The sequence below is a fragment of the Doryrhamphus excisus genome, chromosome 8 (genome assembly GCF_030265055.1).
Source record: "Doryrhamphus excisus isolate RoL2022-K1 chromosome 8, RoL_Dexc_1.0, whole genome shotgun sequence".
Classification (NCBI taxonomy): domain Eukaryota; kingdom Metazoa; phylum Chordata; class Actinopteri; order Syngnathiformes; family Syngnathidae; genus Doryrhamphus; species Doryrhamphus excisus.
The window spans coordinates 14,745,254-14,763,453 of NC_080473.1; the positions used below are offsets into that span (position 1 = coordinate 14,745,254).

At 39.0% G+C, this 18,200-nt stretch overlaps 1 protein-coding gene across 2 annotated transcripts in view; it reads left to right on the forward strand.

The window, feature by feature from the left end:
* Nucleotides 1–9,300, forward strand: part of igsf11 (immunoglobulin superfamily member 11) — a 125,087-nt gene extending 115,787 nt beyond the window's left edge. For both annotated transcript variants that reach the window (XM_058080758.1, XM_058080759.1), the window contains 5 exons: nt 170–377; nt 2,083–2,238; nt 3,872–3,994; nt 4,330–4,477; nt 5,832–9,300. In XM_058080758.1, coding sequence (XP_057936741.1) covers nt 170–377; nt 2,083–2,238; nt 3,872–3,994; nt 4,330–4,477; nt 5,832–6,387 — 1,191 coding nt within the window. In that variant the 3' untranslated portion in view covers nt 6,388–9,300. The remainder of the gene's footprint in view (nt 1–169; nt 378–2,082; nt 2,239–3,871; nt 3,995–4,329; nt 4,478–5,831) is intronic.
* The last annotated feature ends 8,900 nt before the right edge of the window (nt 9,301–18,200 follow it).

Here is an 18,200-nt window from a genome sequence, read left to right on the forward strand (position 1 = left end):
TATGCAGTGTAAATTTTAGTAAGTCCCAATTTTTTTTTTTTTTTTTGTCATAAACAGTGTTTTTAACACTTTTTCCCTTGTTAGATTTTGTCTCGCCCCATTGGGACTTATCCTGTCCACTTTTATATTTAACTTAATATGTTCCTCTACCCTTCCTGTCCCAATCCAGGTGATAATCTACCAGGGCGGCCAGGTGTTCAGCCTAGCTAACCACCTCAACGGCCGTGTGGGTTTTGTGTCCACCATGCCAAGTACAAGTGCCTCCATCTTCATCAACAACACCCAGCTGTCAGACACGGGGACGTATCAGTGTCTGGTCAACAACCTCCCGGACAGAGGGGGGCGCAATATTGGCGTCATCGGGCTGACTGTGCTAGGTAGCTATGCTTGTCTGTTTGGTTTGGTTTTTTTTTTCTTACAAAAATCAAGATTAGTTTGTACTCAGTTAAATTATATTTTATTGATTTAAATGAGGGGGCTTCATCAGCCTGCATCAAGGGTTTCAAATATTATATAATATTATTATTAATATTATAATATAATATAATAATAATAATTATTATTATTATTATTATATATGATCTAGTTTTTGTAATCTTTATTAATAACAGTTCAGGATATGAACAGTTCTTCAGAACATGAATAGTTGGTCAACATCACTCCAATTAGTTCTGGCTACCCAGCATGCTTTGCGGCACTTGTTTTGTAAGAAGTTGATAAAATTACATGTTTCAGATTTACCCAGGTTTCCCCATAAGTAGTATTAGTAGTACTTTCCCTTTGTTTGTTTACTTTTCTACACTGTGATTGTAGTTAATATTCGCTCCCTACGAGTTCAGTGTTGGCTAATCCCCACACATTTTAAGATCCTCTTCCTTGAAGCACGTAAGAGTGTCTCCGACCGCCTCTTGTGGGACTCAAGATCGCCAAAATAAATAATCTAAAAGTCAGGCGGCACAGTGGTCAAGTGGTTAGCGCGCAGATATCACAGCTAGGAGACCAGGGTTCAATTCCACCCTCGGCCATCTCTGTGTGAAGTTTGCATGCTCTCCCCGTGCATGCGTGGGTTTTCTCCGGGTACTCCGGTTTCCTCTCACATTCCAAAAACATGCTAGGTTAATTAGCCACTCCAAATTGTCCATAGGTATGAATGTGAGTGTGAATGGTTGTTTGTCTATATGTGCCCTGTGATTGGCTGGTCACCAGTCCAGGGTGTACCCCGCCTCTCGCCCAAAGACAGCTGGGATAGGCTCCAGCACCCCCCTGCGACCCTCGTGAGGATGAGCGGTAGAAAAGGAATGAATTTTTGACATTTCTGGTCATTGCACCTTTGGCCCCATGGTGGGTTATTTTGCAGTTACACTTGTTACAACAACCAATGTGAAATGTTGGTGAAAAAGATTGATGAAAACCAAATTACATTATATAAAAAAATAATAATAATACATTTTTGACTGTATTTCACTCTATGCATACAGTCAATCTCTAGAAATTTAATTAAATTTGACTTAGTGAAATAAATTACCTTTTTAAAGGTTGAGATGCAACTGTCAATGCAGCCAGTGAATACTTTGCACACTTTTTTTTACTACATTTATGTCTAACTTTGATTTGTTACTACATTACTTTCAATTTATGTATACGATCGTTCCATTTTATGGAACAATTTTGAACGATTGTTGCATAAAATGAGGCGCAGAAGAGGTGAACGCTGTCTCACGTTGCTAGCTTGTGCTCCCGGGATCACACAGTAAATAAACCTTTCCTTCATGCATGCATCAGATTACAATTGAGTGCATCCCATAATCAGTTCCCAGTTAGTTTGTCTATATGTGCCCTGTGATTGACTGGCGACCAGTCTAGGGTGTACCCCGCCTCTCGCCCAAAGACAGCTGGGATAGGCTCCAGCACCATGGACCCATAAAATGTATTCCGGATGCTGATATGAAGCAGATGTACCTGTTGACAACAACAAGCCCTTTAAAGACCATATCATGTACAGACTAATGAGGCAGAAAATTTGATGTGATTTCCCTTCTAAAGCGATTAAACCGTCACCACCCACTCTTTTCGCTCTGCCAGTGCCCCCCTCGGTGCCAGCCTGTCGAATCCAAGGAACGCTGGATGTGGGAAGCGACATCATGCTGTTTTGCAGCTCAGATGAAGGTATTCCCACACCGTCCTACTCATGGGAGAAGCTGGACGCGTTGCCCAAGCTGCCGCACAACGCCATGCAAGGTATTAGAAACAAGCTGGCCGTCGGGGTTCCCTTTTGCCCCACCTTTGCTGGTAAATGTAACACACACATAACGCTCCTCCATCATCACCACCGTCACCGTGTGTGAGGCCTCCCGCCACCTGGAGATTCCCATCCTGTGATCTTGCTGACGGTCGATGACCCACGGAGTGATATGAAATGTATGTGCGTGTTTGTGTGATGTGATGTCATGAAGAATTTGTGGCGTTTATCGCAGATCCGTCTTCTCTCATGCTGACTACCAATTCTGCCGCAGTGTTCACACTTCATCCAAGAAGCACTTGCATGTGTTAAACTGGATGTTGTCACCGTGCAGCTGGTCTTCAGCGGCAGAGAGTAGCGCTTTAGTGGCCTCTCCTCTCTTTTCCGGCTGTGCCCTTTGCACAGCAGACAGTCTTCATCGCCTATTTCACTGTGTGTACACCGCTGGTCAATGAAAGGCTACGATACATAAAGGCAAAATGCAAAGGCACCTGGAATTGTAAAAATCAAAACAACCAGTATTGCAAAATTCTGCAACAAACTTTGTTGGTTTTGCATACATTTATTTTTCTTCATGTGAATCAAAGCCTTAAAAAAGCCAGTAGTGTACACAGCTAATTCAATGTCATTCATTTTCATTCATTTTGAAATCTGCTTGTGAATATATGCGGTTTAAGCTCAGTGGCCAATAGATTAGGTCAGTGGTGTCCAAAGTGCGGCCCCGGGGGTCATTTGCGGCCTACTATTTTTTTATTTGGCCCTTTGCACATACAAAAAATTTAATTAACAAGAAAACAAAAAAACAGGAGCAAAAATTGAAACATTTGGCAAATGTATATATATTTTTTTTAAGTCGTCATTTTAAAAGAAAATCGTAACATTATGATGAAAAATACTTTTAATAATTATAAAAATAATAAATATAAAATAATACATAAAAATAATTTAAATAGCATAATGTTGAAATATTAAATAAAACGATGTTATATTTTTAATAAATAATAAATAAATTTTAAGTCTTATTATTATTTAAAAAAATACCCATACAAATAAAGTAAGTTAGGTTGAGGAAAAAGTTTTTTAAAGTATTTAAGAATAAAATTGAAATATTTGGAAAATTAATTCTCAAATACGCTTTTTCATCCATATCACAAAGATGAAATGCAGATTTGTATAACTTCTTAGCATATCCATATGTGTTGGTTTCCAAAATGTCAACGTGTCCCCTGCATCCTTTCATTTTTCAGTTTGGGGCCATCAGTGGAACATTTTGGACACCCCAGGATTAGGTAGACGATCAGCAGAATTCAAGACAGTCAGGCTTAGTTTTGACTGAGTGTTATTAATTTAACTATTAACTATTAAACTATTATTGTCAACAGACATGATTAATAACACACAGACTTGAATCTTTTTTGTGCTCCAGAGCATCCCATTGTAGTTCATTTTATATTGAAGCTAAATAGCACCATCTAGTGGTTGATTGTAGAAGTAGTTGAAATGATAACCAAATGGCTTAGAATGCAATTCAACGCTTTCTAATGGTACATGTGTCTTGTTTCATGCAAATATGGCTGCCACGAATGTGCGTCCATGCTTTTAATCACGCTGCGGTCCTTATGTGTTCCCCAGACCAGATGCAGGGCACCGTCACCCTGAGAAACATCAGCACCAGCACCTCAGGACTCTACCAGTGCACCTCCAGCAATGCTATTGGCAAGAGCACATGCTTGATCAATCTTCAGGTTGTCGCACGTAAGTATGCTAAACACGCCGTTCTATTGCTGTCACCGGGTGACATTTTGTATTTATTTATAGACATTTCACTCAAGAACTGAAAGATAGAAAGTTTATAAAGCCTTCTTCTGTGTGATATTTGGGAGACAGGCGGTTGGAGATGGTAAAAATCTGCATTTTTGACACAATCAGACCAAAATGAGGATGGGGGGGGGTGTCAGACGGGGTCAGGGATTAGACAGCTTGACGCTGAGGAATGTGTTTTGTTTTTTCTGTCCTGTTCTGAAAAGTCATGACATTTCCATGCTTGGTGACAAACATCAGATGTTGCTGATATTTGGTCTCTTCTCCAGCCCAGCCTCAGAGTGTGGGTCTGATAGCAGGGACAATTGCTACCGGAGTGTTGGCGGTCATCATCTTCTCCATGTTGGTGGTGGTCACCCTTTACTACTGGAAGAATAAGAACAAATATGACGAGGAGGAGATCCCCAATGAGATCAGGTAGATCACTGTTACTGTTAAGCTATGCTACACCGTATTAACCCAAGAACCAACATTAACATTCAACAACAACTGGTATTTTAATAAAAAGATGAAGGTAGAAAATGTTAAAATTTAGAATTATTACAAATATATGAGAATAAAATATTAAATTAAATTAAATTAAATTAAATTAAATTAAATTAAATTAAATTAAATTAAATTAAATTAAATTAAATTAAATTAAATTAAATTAAATTAAATTAAATTAAATTAAATTAAATTAAATTAAATTAAATTAAGAAAGCAGGAAGTGAACAAATGTAACAGTTACTGATTGTAAAAGTACCAGATGGAGGGGTAGGATTTAATAAGCTTTGCTTCTTCCTACTCCTTTTGGACATGGAACTGTGAACTGATTATGGGATGCACTCAATTGGAATCTGATGCATGTTCAAATGAAATAAAACCATTACCATTACCATTACCATGACCATTCCCTGTGGCATCCCCACACCTGAGATCATCAGGGAAAGGTTTATTTACTGTGTGATCCTGGGAGCAGAACCGAGCAACGTGAGACAGCGTTCACCTCTTCTGCTCCTCATTTTATGCAACAATCGTTCCAAATTGTTCCATAAAATGGAACGATCGTATACATAAATTGAAAGTAATGTAGTAACAAATCAAAGTTAGACATAAATGTTGTAAAAAGTGTGCAAAGCATTCACTGGTTGTATTGACAGTTGCATCTCAACCCCATCTTTAAAAAGGTCATTTATTTCACTAAGTCAAATTTAATTACATTTCTAGAGATTCACTGTATGCATTGAGTGAAATACAGTCAAAAATGTATTATTATTATTTTTTGAATTTAATGTAATTTGGTTTTCATCAATCTTTTTCACCAACATTTCACATTGGTTGTTGTAACAAGTGTGACTGCTAAATAACCCACCATGGGGCCAAAGGTGCAATGATGAAATGTCAAAAGTTCATTCATTCATTAATTTTCTACCGCTTATCCTCACGAGGGTCGCGGGTCCTCACGAGCTGTCTTCGGGCACGAGGCGGGGTACACCCTGGACAGGTGGCCAGCCAATCACAGGGCACATATAGACAAACAACCATTCACACTCACATTTGTACCTATGGACAATTTGGAGTCGCCAATTAACCTAGCATGTTTTTGGAATGTGGGAGGAAACCGGAGTACCCGGAGAAAACCCACGCATGCACGGGGAGAACATGCAAATTCCACACAGAGATGCCTGAGGGTGGAATTTCAAAAGCAGAGAAACGCTGTTGAATTCCATCTTCCATTTATTTGGAAAGTGGACATTCCACCTGACCTCTCACATGCTCACGTCCACAGGGAAGACGACCTCCCACCGAAAAGGTCATCATCAGTGAAAGCGTTTCACGCCGACGCCTCGTCCTCGGAGAACGACACCCTGACGTCCACCAACACCTACAACAGTCGCTACTGGCACAACCCCAAACCCAACTACGACACCAACTCGTACACGCGCTACAACGGAGACACGCGGCAGACCTTCTCCAACGCGGTGCACGGCACGCACGGACACAGACAGTCCCAGAACCCGGGCCACGCCCACAGCTCAGCGGTCACCGCCCCGGGCTCGGCGCCGCTGTCTCGCCACGCTCAGCCCACAACCACAACAACAACTTCCTTTGCCAATGGCAGCCACACGCTCCCACCCCCAAAGACACTGGTGGTCACCACAAACTCCGCCCCGTCGCCCCCCACTATGGTGCGCAGCAACGGCTCTGTGAGCCTAAAACCCGTGGTGACACCCACGCACGGGCAGCACACGCACTCCTACGCCGTGAGTCAGTCCACGCTGGAGCGGATGGGGGCGGTGCCTGTCATGGTGCCCGCCCAAAGCAGAGCAGGCTCGCTGGTCTGAAATCCGGTTCGAAACCAGGACTTAATTAGTTTTTGTTGTTTGAAATCCAGTGATGAAAAACAAACAGAATATGGGCTGAAACAGCCTGCTGCCCTTTATTTTACGATTACAACCATGTCTTTCGCTACTCCGCTTACTTTATTTTTTTTTATTATTATCTCGGAACACAGTAGGATTTTGCAGTGCAGAGTTCATAAAATGCCAATTTCTTCACGGAAATGATCATTACTTTTATTTGAACGCAGACGACAGAATTCAAATCATCATTTCATTGGGTTTACATTCTTGTTGGATGATTAAAAAAAAAAATTTGAAAAATTGCAGGTTTCAATACCGCACAAGTGGACTAGAGTCAGCTCAAAATCCTTCATAAATGCATGTGTCCTGTGTTTTAGGATAAGAATTCATTTTTTTTTCACAGTTGTTACGTCTAATGAAGCAAATCAAACTAATAATAGTGATCCTGTTCATAATAATAACGATGATGACGCATTGATAAGGTGAATGTTCGAATGATATGATGGTTGAAACGGCCTTAGAAGAGAAGACTACGGCATGTTTGATAGCTGCAGTGTACTACATAGTATACTTCATTAAATACAACTATTTTTATTGTGTTTATGCACTTTTTAGAGCAACTTAGACAGCCTGCCGTCTTGTTAGGAAGAACCGTCTCATTATTACTGTCCTGTTTCTTCATATTTTGGAAAATCATTCACAATACATGCTTTTTGTTATACAATGGTGAAGATGATTAACAGTCAAAAAAAGTATAAATAACCTGGAACCCTGCAGAGTTTTGTCTACATTTTAACATCGTCATCCTTTTCTGAGTTATGTCACATCTGTGCTGCTGTTACAAGAAGTCTTATTTGATAAATGCTTTATAAAAGATTAACTATATTTAAAGGTGGTTTTCCCCTCCTACACACACAAAGACCCTACTTTTATATTGTACATATTAATTATAACTTCAACTGTAGATTAGAATATAAAATAAAACTAATCTGACCCAGCTATACATTTTATAATATTTATCCTGTTCACTGGTGAAGCTGGAGCCTATCCCAGCTGATTCTGGAATAGTCGCCTGTCAATCACAAGGGCAATGTAAAGTAAATTTTGAGTTTTAATAGTTAACTTTACATGCACAGTTTTGGACAATTGGATTACCTGGAGAAAAGCCACACAAGAGCAATGGGAACGTGTGTACCCCGCACGCCACATTTTTTTTTCTTGCATTAGAAGTATGTCAAGAAAATACTTTTATTCATTCAAGGGATTTGTTTTGTTTGTAGTTTGCAGGTCTGGTTTTGCGTTATTTATGGTCAAAATAATCACCTAAAAATTATGCATTAACTGCAATATCCTCTCAATACCTTATGCAGCATTCATTTGTTTGTATTCTCTGACTTTTTAAGAATTGTTAAGAAAAATGCAAACTCATTCCGTCTTAGGAAATTGTTGCATTGTGCACTGATCCACTGTCATCTTCTTGTGTCATTGTGTCGGCTTTTTGTGGGCCTGTTTCAGTCTTTGATATTACTAGGGATCAAAATCAACTGAATGCACCCTCCAACGCTCCGATTATTGAAAATATAAACAGTGCGCTTGAAAACCGACTTGAACGTGGCCAGAGTGTTTCATAACATGTGGGCCCCCTAAAAAAACGCATTGAGTGTTTTGCCAGGAGCTGACCCCGCACATCAATATCATTTAAAGGGGACCTATTATGCAAATTTTTTCGACCCTTATTGGTCTCCTATAGAGCAGCTACACACAATAACCAGCACAGAAAACTTGTTATATTTTCCAGAATCTGCACCTATTCCAATTGTATTTCCTTGTTATTTGTGCTTCCTGACAAAACTGTCTATTTTAATTTTAATTTATTCCACGGTCCCACGCCCGAAGTGCTTGTAACTATGAGACATATAAGGAAGTCTGCACCTCTGTGACATCACAAAGGGGCAGTTTTACCACGCCTTTTGAAACCGAGCGTTTTGAGTCATTTCAAACTTCTTTCAGGGCTCACTTCCGAATGCGAAAACATGATTATATGAAACGTCGGTATTGTTTAAAAACTACATTTATAGGTCAAAAAGTGCAAAAAGCAAAATAGGTCCCCTTAAAATAGAGTTCGGAGTCCAATTTTGTTGTGTCTCATATATGTTTATCTTGTCATACTTTGCCATTCTGCAGACAAATGAGAAGGAAACCAAATGAAAACATGCTGATGCTGATTAGAAAACATGTCAAGTAGCCAGAATAACATTGACACGGTGTGGAGAAAAGTATTGAGACACATTAATCACCATTAGGGTTGAGACAAAACAATTTACTTCCACCTGAATATGAATTATTTAGCTTCCACGTTTCACTATTCTGTGCCTCCAGTTTAATGGAAATAAAGCAAGGTGCATGAAGGCATGATTGGTTATTGTTTCTTCCATTTTTACTTTGTCGTCATAATGACGTGTCTCATTACTTTTGTCCATAGTCATGATTGTTTCCAATATTCACTTGCTCCAATAAAAAAAGCATATTTCTACTCACCCAAACACATCCAAACTAAAATGTCCAACAATGAGTGGGTCAGAAATTCACATTATTTGCCATTCTGTGTTTTTTGCCATCCCCCCGCCCTGGCTCTTATCATTCAAATATCCTCTGTTATTCTTCAGGGGACAATGGCCGGCTCAAAATGTGGATTTTATGTTAACAAACCGTAAACTAAACCACTGACACCCTGTGGCCATGACTCAAGTGTTTATCAACTTATGTACAGTAAATAATGACCAAACCAATTTGTAAATATGTAAAGATATAAATTTGTTCTTACTGTTGGTTTGAAATGTCAAATAGGAAAAAAATAACACAAACTTGTAGAGAATAAAATATTGTTGATACATTCTTGAGCTTTTGTGTGTTTTGAGTGAGGGATCAGTTCTATAAAGAGCAGACACGTCTTCACCAACACACATACACACTATGTTTACATGCACAAAAAAAGTAATTATTACATGAATTTGGTTGAAGGCAGCCTTTTCTCACTTATTCGACGACCATTGAACGCACCACAATTGCAGATACGAACGTGAAACCACGTAACTCGACGCTGCCACAGATACAAGTAAGTGTATTTTCTTTATTCTATTTATTTATCACCTCATCCTTGTTTCCATATGCTCACATTCTGTGAAAACACAAAGGTGAGATTTATTGACGTTATGTTGTCTTTGTTGAGCGTTTGTGTTTGGTCGCTGCACTTTGCTTTAGCTTATTCGACGCCATTAAGCGGAATTAACCATTCAACAACCAAGGCGGGTGTAGTTCGTCTTGAACCGGCTTAATTTGATTAAAGCAACCTCATGATCTAAATATTGATGACGTAGTTTTTTTCTAATTCACATATTTAAAAGAAAAAACATCTTAAAAACTTTACAAACTCATTCACCCTGTACTTGGGACCCTGGTAAAACATCCTCACCCCCTAACCTCGACGCCTGTTATTATAGGTCCACTGTGTACTGAAAGGAACCACTAGATGGCAGTGTTGACACACGGGATGTAATGACCGGCCACAACAGTAGGTACACCTGTGCAGTTTAATTGAAGTGAACATCCGTATTATTTGTTTTACAATATTGAATGGTGCTGAGAGCGGTGTGTTAAATAAAGTAACCAGAACGGTAGCAGTATATTTGATCCATATTTTAAATATGGGAGGATAGGAGAAAAATGTAGTTTGTGTTGTATTGATCTGTAAGTGTGTGTGCACAACTATACTGTGTGTGTGTATAAAACTACTAATATTCATTCATTCATTTTCTACCGCTTTTTCCTCACGAGGGTCGCGGGGGGTGCTGGAGCCTATCCCAGCTGTCTTCGGGCGTAAGGCGGGGTACACCCTGGACTGGTCGCCAGCCAATCACAGGGCACATATAGACAAACAACCATTCACACTCACATTCATACCTATGGACAATTTGGAGTCGCCAATTAACCTAGCATGTTTTTGGAATGTGGGAGGAAACCGGAGTACCCGGAAAAAACCCACGCATGCACGGGGAGAACATGCAAACTCCACACAGAGATGGCCAAGGGTGGAATTGAACCCTTGTCTCCTAGCTGTGAGGTCTGTGCGCTAACCCCTAGACCACCGTGCCGAACTACTAATATGTTTTTTGAAAAATTATTTTTAATTGTATGCAAGGCAAGGCATTAATAGAGCACAATTCATAAACAAGCTGATTCAATATTCATTAAGTACCCCTACTGTGATAATTCCTCTTCTTCAGCACCAAGCATGCCATTTCACCAACATGCTGGCATCTGCAGCATATTTCTTTCCCCCAAACATTCTTATTGCTTCAATTATTCTGGACTCCATGTGTCATTATGAAGGTTGGCGAGATGCCGCTCCTCCTTTCTTACGTCTTTTGTCCGGCTGCCTCACAAGGTTAGACATACTATAGATGCTGTTAACTCCCCACAGCAGAGGTCAACCAAGTCTGGGAGAAAATCAAAGCCAGAGAAGAGTGGCATCTTCTTTGATAAAATCACATTCAGCACCGGAGTGAATGATTGAAAGTTGAGGTGAGAGGATAGAAACCAATTTTTGAAGGAGGAGAGGTTTTAAAAGTTAGTTCATAAGGTTGGAGGAAATAATTAAAACACTGTAGATAAAAAAAAGTCCTTGCCGCAGAAAGTGTAAGGAAGTGGAGGGCTGTGCTTTTGCTACCTGTGTCGTCAGTCGGGACCAACACACCAGAATTCTTCTCTGCGGTGAGGGTCAGTATTATTCTAACAGTAAAATTTAATTCATATTTTTTTGATTTTTTAGATTGAATGTTAGCCACTTGGGCACTAATTCACGGCAAATATTTTTTTTCTCCATTCTAGAACTACAGTGCATTAGTTTTTGTGCAACAACCCAAGAGTAAAGCTTCTTGGGTTACATACCCCACCCACTTGTACGAAAAAGAAGCTCTGAAAACAGGGTTTTGGCGCCCCACCCACGGCACCTGACACAGGACCAGGGGCTACCCCACCACCTTCCCATGAAAAGCCTGGATGGCATCAACTTTCCCCTGGAAGACCCAGAGATCACATCAAGAGATCCACTGTGTCACTGTCCATGGTGCTGAAACATTTTATAATGCCTGCTCAATATTCAGGTTAGTCAGTTTAGTGGTAAATAATATAAAGCAGTGCATTGAATTATTAAAAACTGATAAATTACACAATATTTTGGGTACCGTTTTTGTTGTTGCTCCTTTATTTTCCAAGGACCTTCAGTGATAATTTAGTTGTGTGTCTTCCCGCACAATACAGACAGTTGTCTCTATCCGGGTGCCCAAGGCCTGCAATGAATGAGCAGCTCCATGAAGCAATTACAGCAGAATAGTTCATATCAGATCAGTAACTCCATTTTGATGCTCCTATTTGGCACTCATTTCTTCCAGCTGTTTCAGTGAAATAGAGTGAATAACAAAATTATGCTTCCCTTTCTTTACCAGAAAAGATCAGTTGAGACTGGTGAACCTGTTATCTCCTTGACTGAGCCAGCCAAATTTCTAACAATTTTAGCGACCTAAAGTGAATTTCTCAGAAAGCTTTGATTTATTGAGAGCATGAAATTGGGTGGACTGAGACATTTACCATGCAAATTTGCAGGAAAGTCACTTTACTTAATCATTAATAGGTTTGTAAAAACTATTTCACAGCCAGCAAATTACATACCATCCATTTTCTATGCCGCCCATCCTCACTAGGGCCGTGGGTATGCTGGAGCCTATCCCAACTGAATTTGGGCGAGAGGCGGGGTACACCCTGGACTGGACTGGACCGGACTCACATTCATACCTATGGACAATTTGGAGTCGCCAATTAACCTAGCATGTTTGTTTTGGAATGTGGGAGGAAACCGGAGTACCTAGAAAAAACAAATTACATACCCCAGTCTGAATTTGTTGTGGTTATATGTGGCCAAAATACATTTATATTCACTTTTACACTGCAGAAAAGAGGCACTTACATCACAGTTCAACATCATTTCACGAGTAAAGCACAAAAATATATCCAATAATGTGATTTTGTGTAGTCAACAACAACAACTGTTATGATATAGCACTATTGACTAGCTGTTCAATTCTTTCAACCTTTGGCCTTCACATGCTGTAGTTCTATTCTGTTTTTTCTATATCTTGTATAAAAATACTGTACCTACAATATTCTGTAGAAGAATTGTTCCCTGCACTATAGCACAGATGCTTTTTTGCAGCAGTGACACAGCCTGTTTAAATAATTCACAACGTGTTCTACAGTTTTGCTATGCACTGTCTCTTAGTGTAAGTATAGTAAACGTTCACAGATATAATATATTGGATGTATGGGAAAGCACTCACCTCCTATGCTATCTGAATCATTAAGTGTTAAGTGTTAGCTCGGAACGCATGATCACAAATGTCCTATGGCATTCCCTAATGACAGTGTTCTTTCCTTAAGGCAGGGGTGTCCAACGTGCAGTTCTAATTGCGTGTGGCTGTTTTTTGATTGCTTCACGGCACATTCTAACAAGGAAACTAATAAAAAACCCAACAACGCAAACATACAAATCACCAGTCATTTTACAAAACAAATTATTAAAAGTTGCAATCTAACAAGAAAAAGTTGGAATTTGACATGAATAATGTCAGAATATTATGAGGAAAAATTATGTCATTTTAGGAGCCTAAAGCTGAAATATTAAAGAAATAAATTTTTTTAAAGCCATTATATTATGGGAATTTTAAATAAGTGGAAAACGTTCTAAAGTTATGAAAATAAAGTTGAAATATTGTGGGATTAAATTTAAATTTACAAGAAGAAAACTGAAATTGTTGAGAAGTTGGAAATATTGAAAAAAAAACACAGAAAAGAAAAAAAACAGCTGAAATTTTACAAGAATAAAGTCAGAATATTAAGAGAAAAAGGTTGTATTCTAATGAGGTGAGGGAAAAAAAGGTGACATTTTATGAGAATAACCTCACAACATTATGAGGAAAAAATAATACAATAGATTTAGTAGTAGTAAAGCTCACATGCAGTTTTTTTCTTGAAATATGTATAGGTTGTGAGTTGACATGCATCTTGCATCTACTCTTTCACCCCTGTACAAGTTTCCTGTGGAGCATTTATGTTGGTGCACTATTATAAATATCACTGCCATCCATCAATATGTTGAGCTACCCAGGCAACCAGTAAAGCAATGACGAGATATCATGCCATTTTATAGACTCCTAGTTGTATAACAACAGTTTTTCCACGCATGGGATTTCCCTTGTCATTCTTTCAAATCAAAATTCAGAGTGAATAATGTCTCTTTTATCTTCACAATATGAAGGAACAATCATAATAGCAGATTAAATGTGCGCCGTTCATGAACCCTCCACTGCTTAAAATACTCTGGTAGATTATTACACAAAAGATATATTATAGCTGCTGAAGGATCACCTCAGGGACGGTTATTAAAGACTTGCTGACACGCTTGAAGGTTCAAGGAAGATCAGCCCATGCAAAGTCCTTCATGTCGAATCATCAACCTTATTCATGACTGAAAGTGAGAGTTCAGAGGTCAGCGAGTTCAAAGCGGCCTGATTAGTCACTCCCAAGAAAATCATACAAGGCCTTGCAAAGGTGAGTCAGGTATGAGTCAGGTATCCTAGATGTCCCCTTTGTGAAAATATCTTTTTGATACAGCTTTTATCCTGGAAAATCGTTTTACAGCTGTACCTAATGATGTTGCCGTGATTTAAATCTTGGTTGAAGCTTTTTTTTTTTCCTCATAGAAATCTGTTTAGCATAAGAAGAGCAGAAAAAGTACACACCAAGGACACTAGAAATAAACTGTCAACTCGGCATCCTCTTCTGGAGTATACACGGGGTTGGCGTAGCGTTCTGCTTCATGATGTACTACGCTATGCTACATTCATTTCCGTGCGAGTCGACAGTTCTTATTCATTCATCTTCCTTGCTAAATATACAGAAGTATTGTTGATACCAATACTTTTATAATAGTTATTTAGTTAGTCAGGAGATTTAGAAGATCTGTGTCCGTATCTCTATTTGGCACGCATGGGTTTTCTCTGGGTACTCCAGCTTCCTCCCACATTCTAAAAATATGCATTTATACGTAGGTTAACATGTATGAATATGAGTGTGAATCCTTTACCCCTCCACCATACCCTATTGAGGCATAGAAAATGAATGAATGAATGAATGATTCATAATCAAAATAAAACATAGGATAACAGCTTTAGGCAAACAAAAGATTGTATCAACAAACATATCCGTTGACTATTTAACAAGATATACACACAACAGTCAAAGGACCTATTCCCTGACATTGTACGAGGTATCAACATTGATATAATATGAACTATGGTAATGGTAATGGTTTTATTTCATTTGAACATGCATCAGATTACAATTGAGTGCATCTCATAATCAGTTCACAGTTCCACATGTCCAAAAGGAGTAGGAAGAAGCAAAGCTTATTAAATCCTACCCCTCTATCTAGTACTTTTTACTTTTACTTTTTCAGTAACTGTTACATTTGTTCACTTCCTGCTTTCCTAAAAAAAACTTATTTTTTTAATTTTTAAAAATTTTTGATTTCATTTCAAACTTATTTTTTTAATTATTTTTCTTAAATTTTTATTTCATTTATTTTTTAAAATTTTTTGTCACGTACCAAAGTACGAGGTGATATGACCATACAATGACATAATGGGTACCATAGTAACTGTCAATATAGTGATATATATATAGCACATCATGTCCAAAAGGAGTAGAAAGAGGCAGAGCTTATTAAATCCTACCCCTCCATCTGGTACTTTTACAATCAGTAACTGTTACATTTGTTCACTTCCTGCTTTCCTAAAAAAAACTTATTTTTTTAATTTTTAAAAATTTTTGATTTCATTTATTTATTTTAGTCACGTACCAAAGTACGAGGTGATATGACCATACAATGCCATAATGGGTACCATGGTAACTGTCAATATAGTGATATAGTATATAGCACATCATGTCCAAAAGGAGTAGGAAGAAGCAGAGCTTATTAAATCCTACCCCTCCATCTGGTACTTTTCCTCCCACTTCCCACTTTCCTAAAAGATTTTTTTTCAACTTTATTTTATTTTTAATGTATTTATTTTTTTGTCACGTATCGAAGTACGAGGTGATATGAGCATCCAATGCCATAATGGGTACCATAGTAAGTGTCAATATAGTGATATATATAGCACATCATGACTGGTCCAAGACTCTTCATCCTTGTATTTAGCAAACATCAACTGCTTGTATTGTTTCTTGAATTGGCTCATCGTTGTGCATTGTACAACTATAAAATATTTGTTCAAGATAAATATAATGTAGTATTTACATATAAAACACATAAGAGGGGGTTTCAATGTGGTATGGCCTGCATAAGTACAGATACTATACAGTGCAACTAGTGTAATATTGTAGACTTGTTCTGTGTCGTTATTGTTCGCAGCCACTAGATGGCGGAAGTGACCAGACTAGGCGCGCACAAACCGGTTGTCAGATTCTACTTGTTTGATTGTTGTGCGGTTCGGGTCGTCCGTTTCACTTTAACAGACAGTTTATTGAGGGCAGACGGGTGGTGATATCTGCGAGGTCAACACCTCTGTCCGGGAAGTTTGATCTGATTTACGGCGTATGGCTCCCTTTGCGCTGTGTTCCTCTTTGGATTTCAAGGCAATATGCTTCCGACTCACACACCTGTGTGTGTGTGTGTGCACGTGCGTGTGCGCGTGATGGAGGCGGAGCAACGCCATTGGTTGTTGAGTATTCATTTGAATAACAGCTGTTGGTTGCTGCCTGACATTTATCCTAAAATAAAATAACAAAAATAAAAAGGAACTTCACAAACAACACTATTAGTATACATCTATCTAAGTGCTGTATCCCCCTGAGTGCTGTAAAAACAACAATGCATCTTTAATTTAACATTTTAATTAACTTACTCAGCAACCCGAACAGAGAGAACATATAAAAAAAAAAACAGATAGGGTTACATTTATCTGGATGGCACCGTGCATATGAATGGACACACAGTTCAATACATACTCGATGGAGGTCCACAATTTGTGGGGGTCAGGATCCGAGACCCCCTGCAAATAGAAGCACCCATAAAAATCCATATTATTGCACTAAGCCCTATAATATGCCTAACAAATTTGTTTCAAATTTATCATTTATTGTGGTTAATTGGTTTCAAACCCTGCTGTGATTAGTGGGATTATAAATGGAATATTTTCATAGTGGGCTGCACGGCGGACAAGTGGTTATCCCCCAGGCAACACAACTAGGAGACCCGAGTTCGATTCCACCGTCGGCTATCTCTGTGTGGAGTTTGCATGTTCTCCCGGGTTTTCTCCGGGTACTCCGGTTCCCTCCCACATTCCAAAAACATGCTAGGTTAATTAGCCACTCCAAATTGTCCATAGGTACGAATGTGAGTGTGAATGGTTGTTTGTCTATATGTGCCCTGTGATTGGCTGGCCACCAGTCCAGGGTGTACCCCGCCTCCTGCCCGAAGACAGCTGGGATAGGCTCCAGCACGCCCGCGACCCTCATGAGGATAAGCGATAGAAAATGAATGAATGAATGAACTTTTGACATTTCTGGTCATTGCACCTATGGCCCCATGGTGGGTTATTTAGCAGTCACACTTGTTACAACACTGTACAACAACCAATGTGAAATGTTGGTGAAAAAGATTGATGAAAACCAAATTACATTGAATTAAAATAATAATAATAATAAAAATTTGACTGTATTTCACTCTATGCATGCAGTGAATCTCTAGAAATTAAATTAAATTAGACTTAAACTAGTGAAATGTGAGGATAAGCGGTAGAAAATGAATGAATGAATATTTTCATAGTTACAGCATATACAGTAAAACATTCTATTAGAGCCTCCATTTTATCTGAGGACTGGAACACAAGCCATCCCAAGGAGAGCGGACATTGTCAGTGTTGTCGCTGTATCTATGGACGGAACTAGCATAAGTGCATAAGTAGCATAGTTGTGCATAGTAGTAGAACTAGCATAAGTACACATATCATGTGTATCATTGCGCCACGAAAACGGTTGCACACATCACAACCACATAAGGATGGTGAATGATGAGCAAAATACCCCAAAATGTGCAGTTCCCCTTTACTGTTCTATTGGTATTTTGAATACATTTGCTCACACTGACCAATGCTCCAGAAGATTTCTTATATACATATATATTTTTAGTTAGAAATTTCAACATCATAATCACCTTTGAGAAAGCACTGCTATCTTTTTTTTAAACCTTTATCTCATCGGGACGGAATATTTTATTCATTCCTGTTTATTATGTGACCTTGCACTCATCCCAGTCGTGATTGCACTAATAGGGCTGATTTGGCCCATTTCAAAGAACTCAAGGGTGAATCAATTAGCTTCTTTTGTCTCCCACGGGATGGCAGTACCAAGAACGTTGTCGGCCCTGACCGACATGTTGGATTGGATTCAACAGGACTCTGATGCTGGCAAGCAGCCTGGATGGTGTGAAGTGCCAGCGAAAAGGAGGGATGAGCAGGGTGCCGGTGTGTGAAGGGGAATAAATGGAATAATGGAGGAGAGGGCATGCAGGGAGAGGCTGTGTGGAGATACAGACTGGAACATGAATTAGTGAAAGATTAGTCAGTATCTCAATTAATTAGATATTCAGCTCTGTCTGCTCTCTGCATTTGTAATGTATG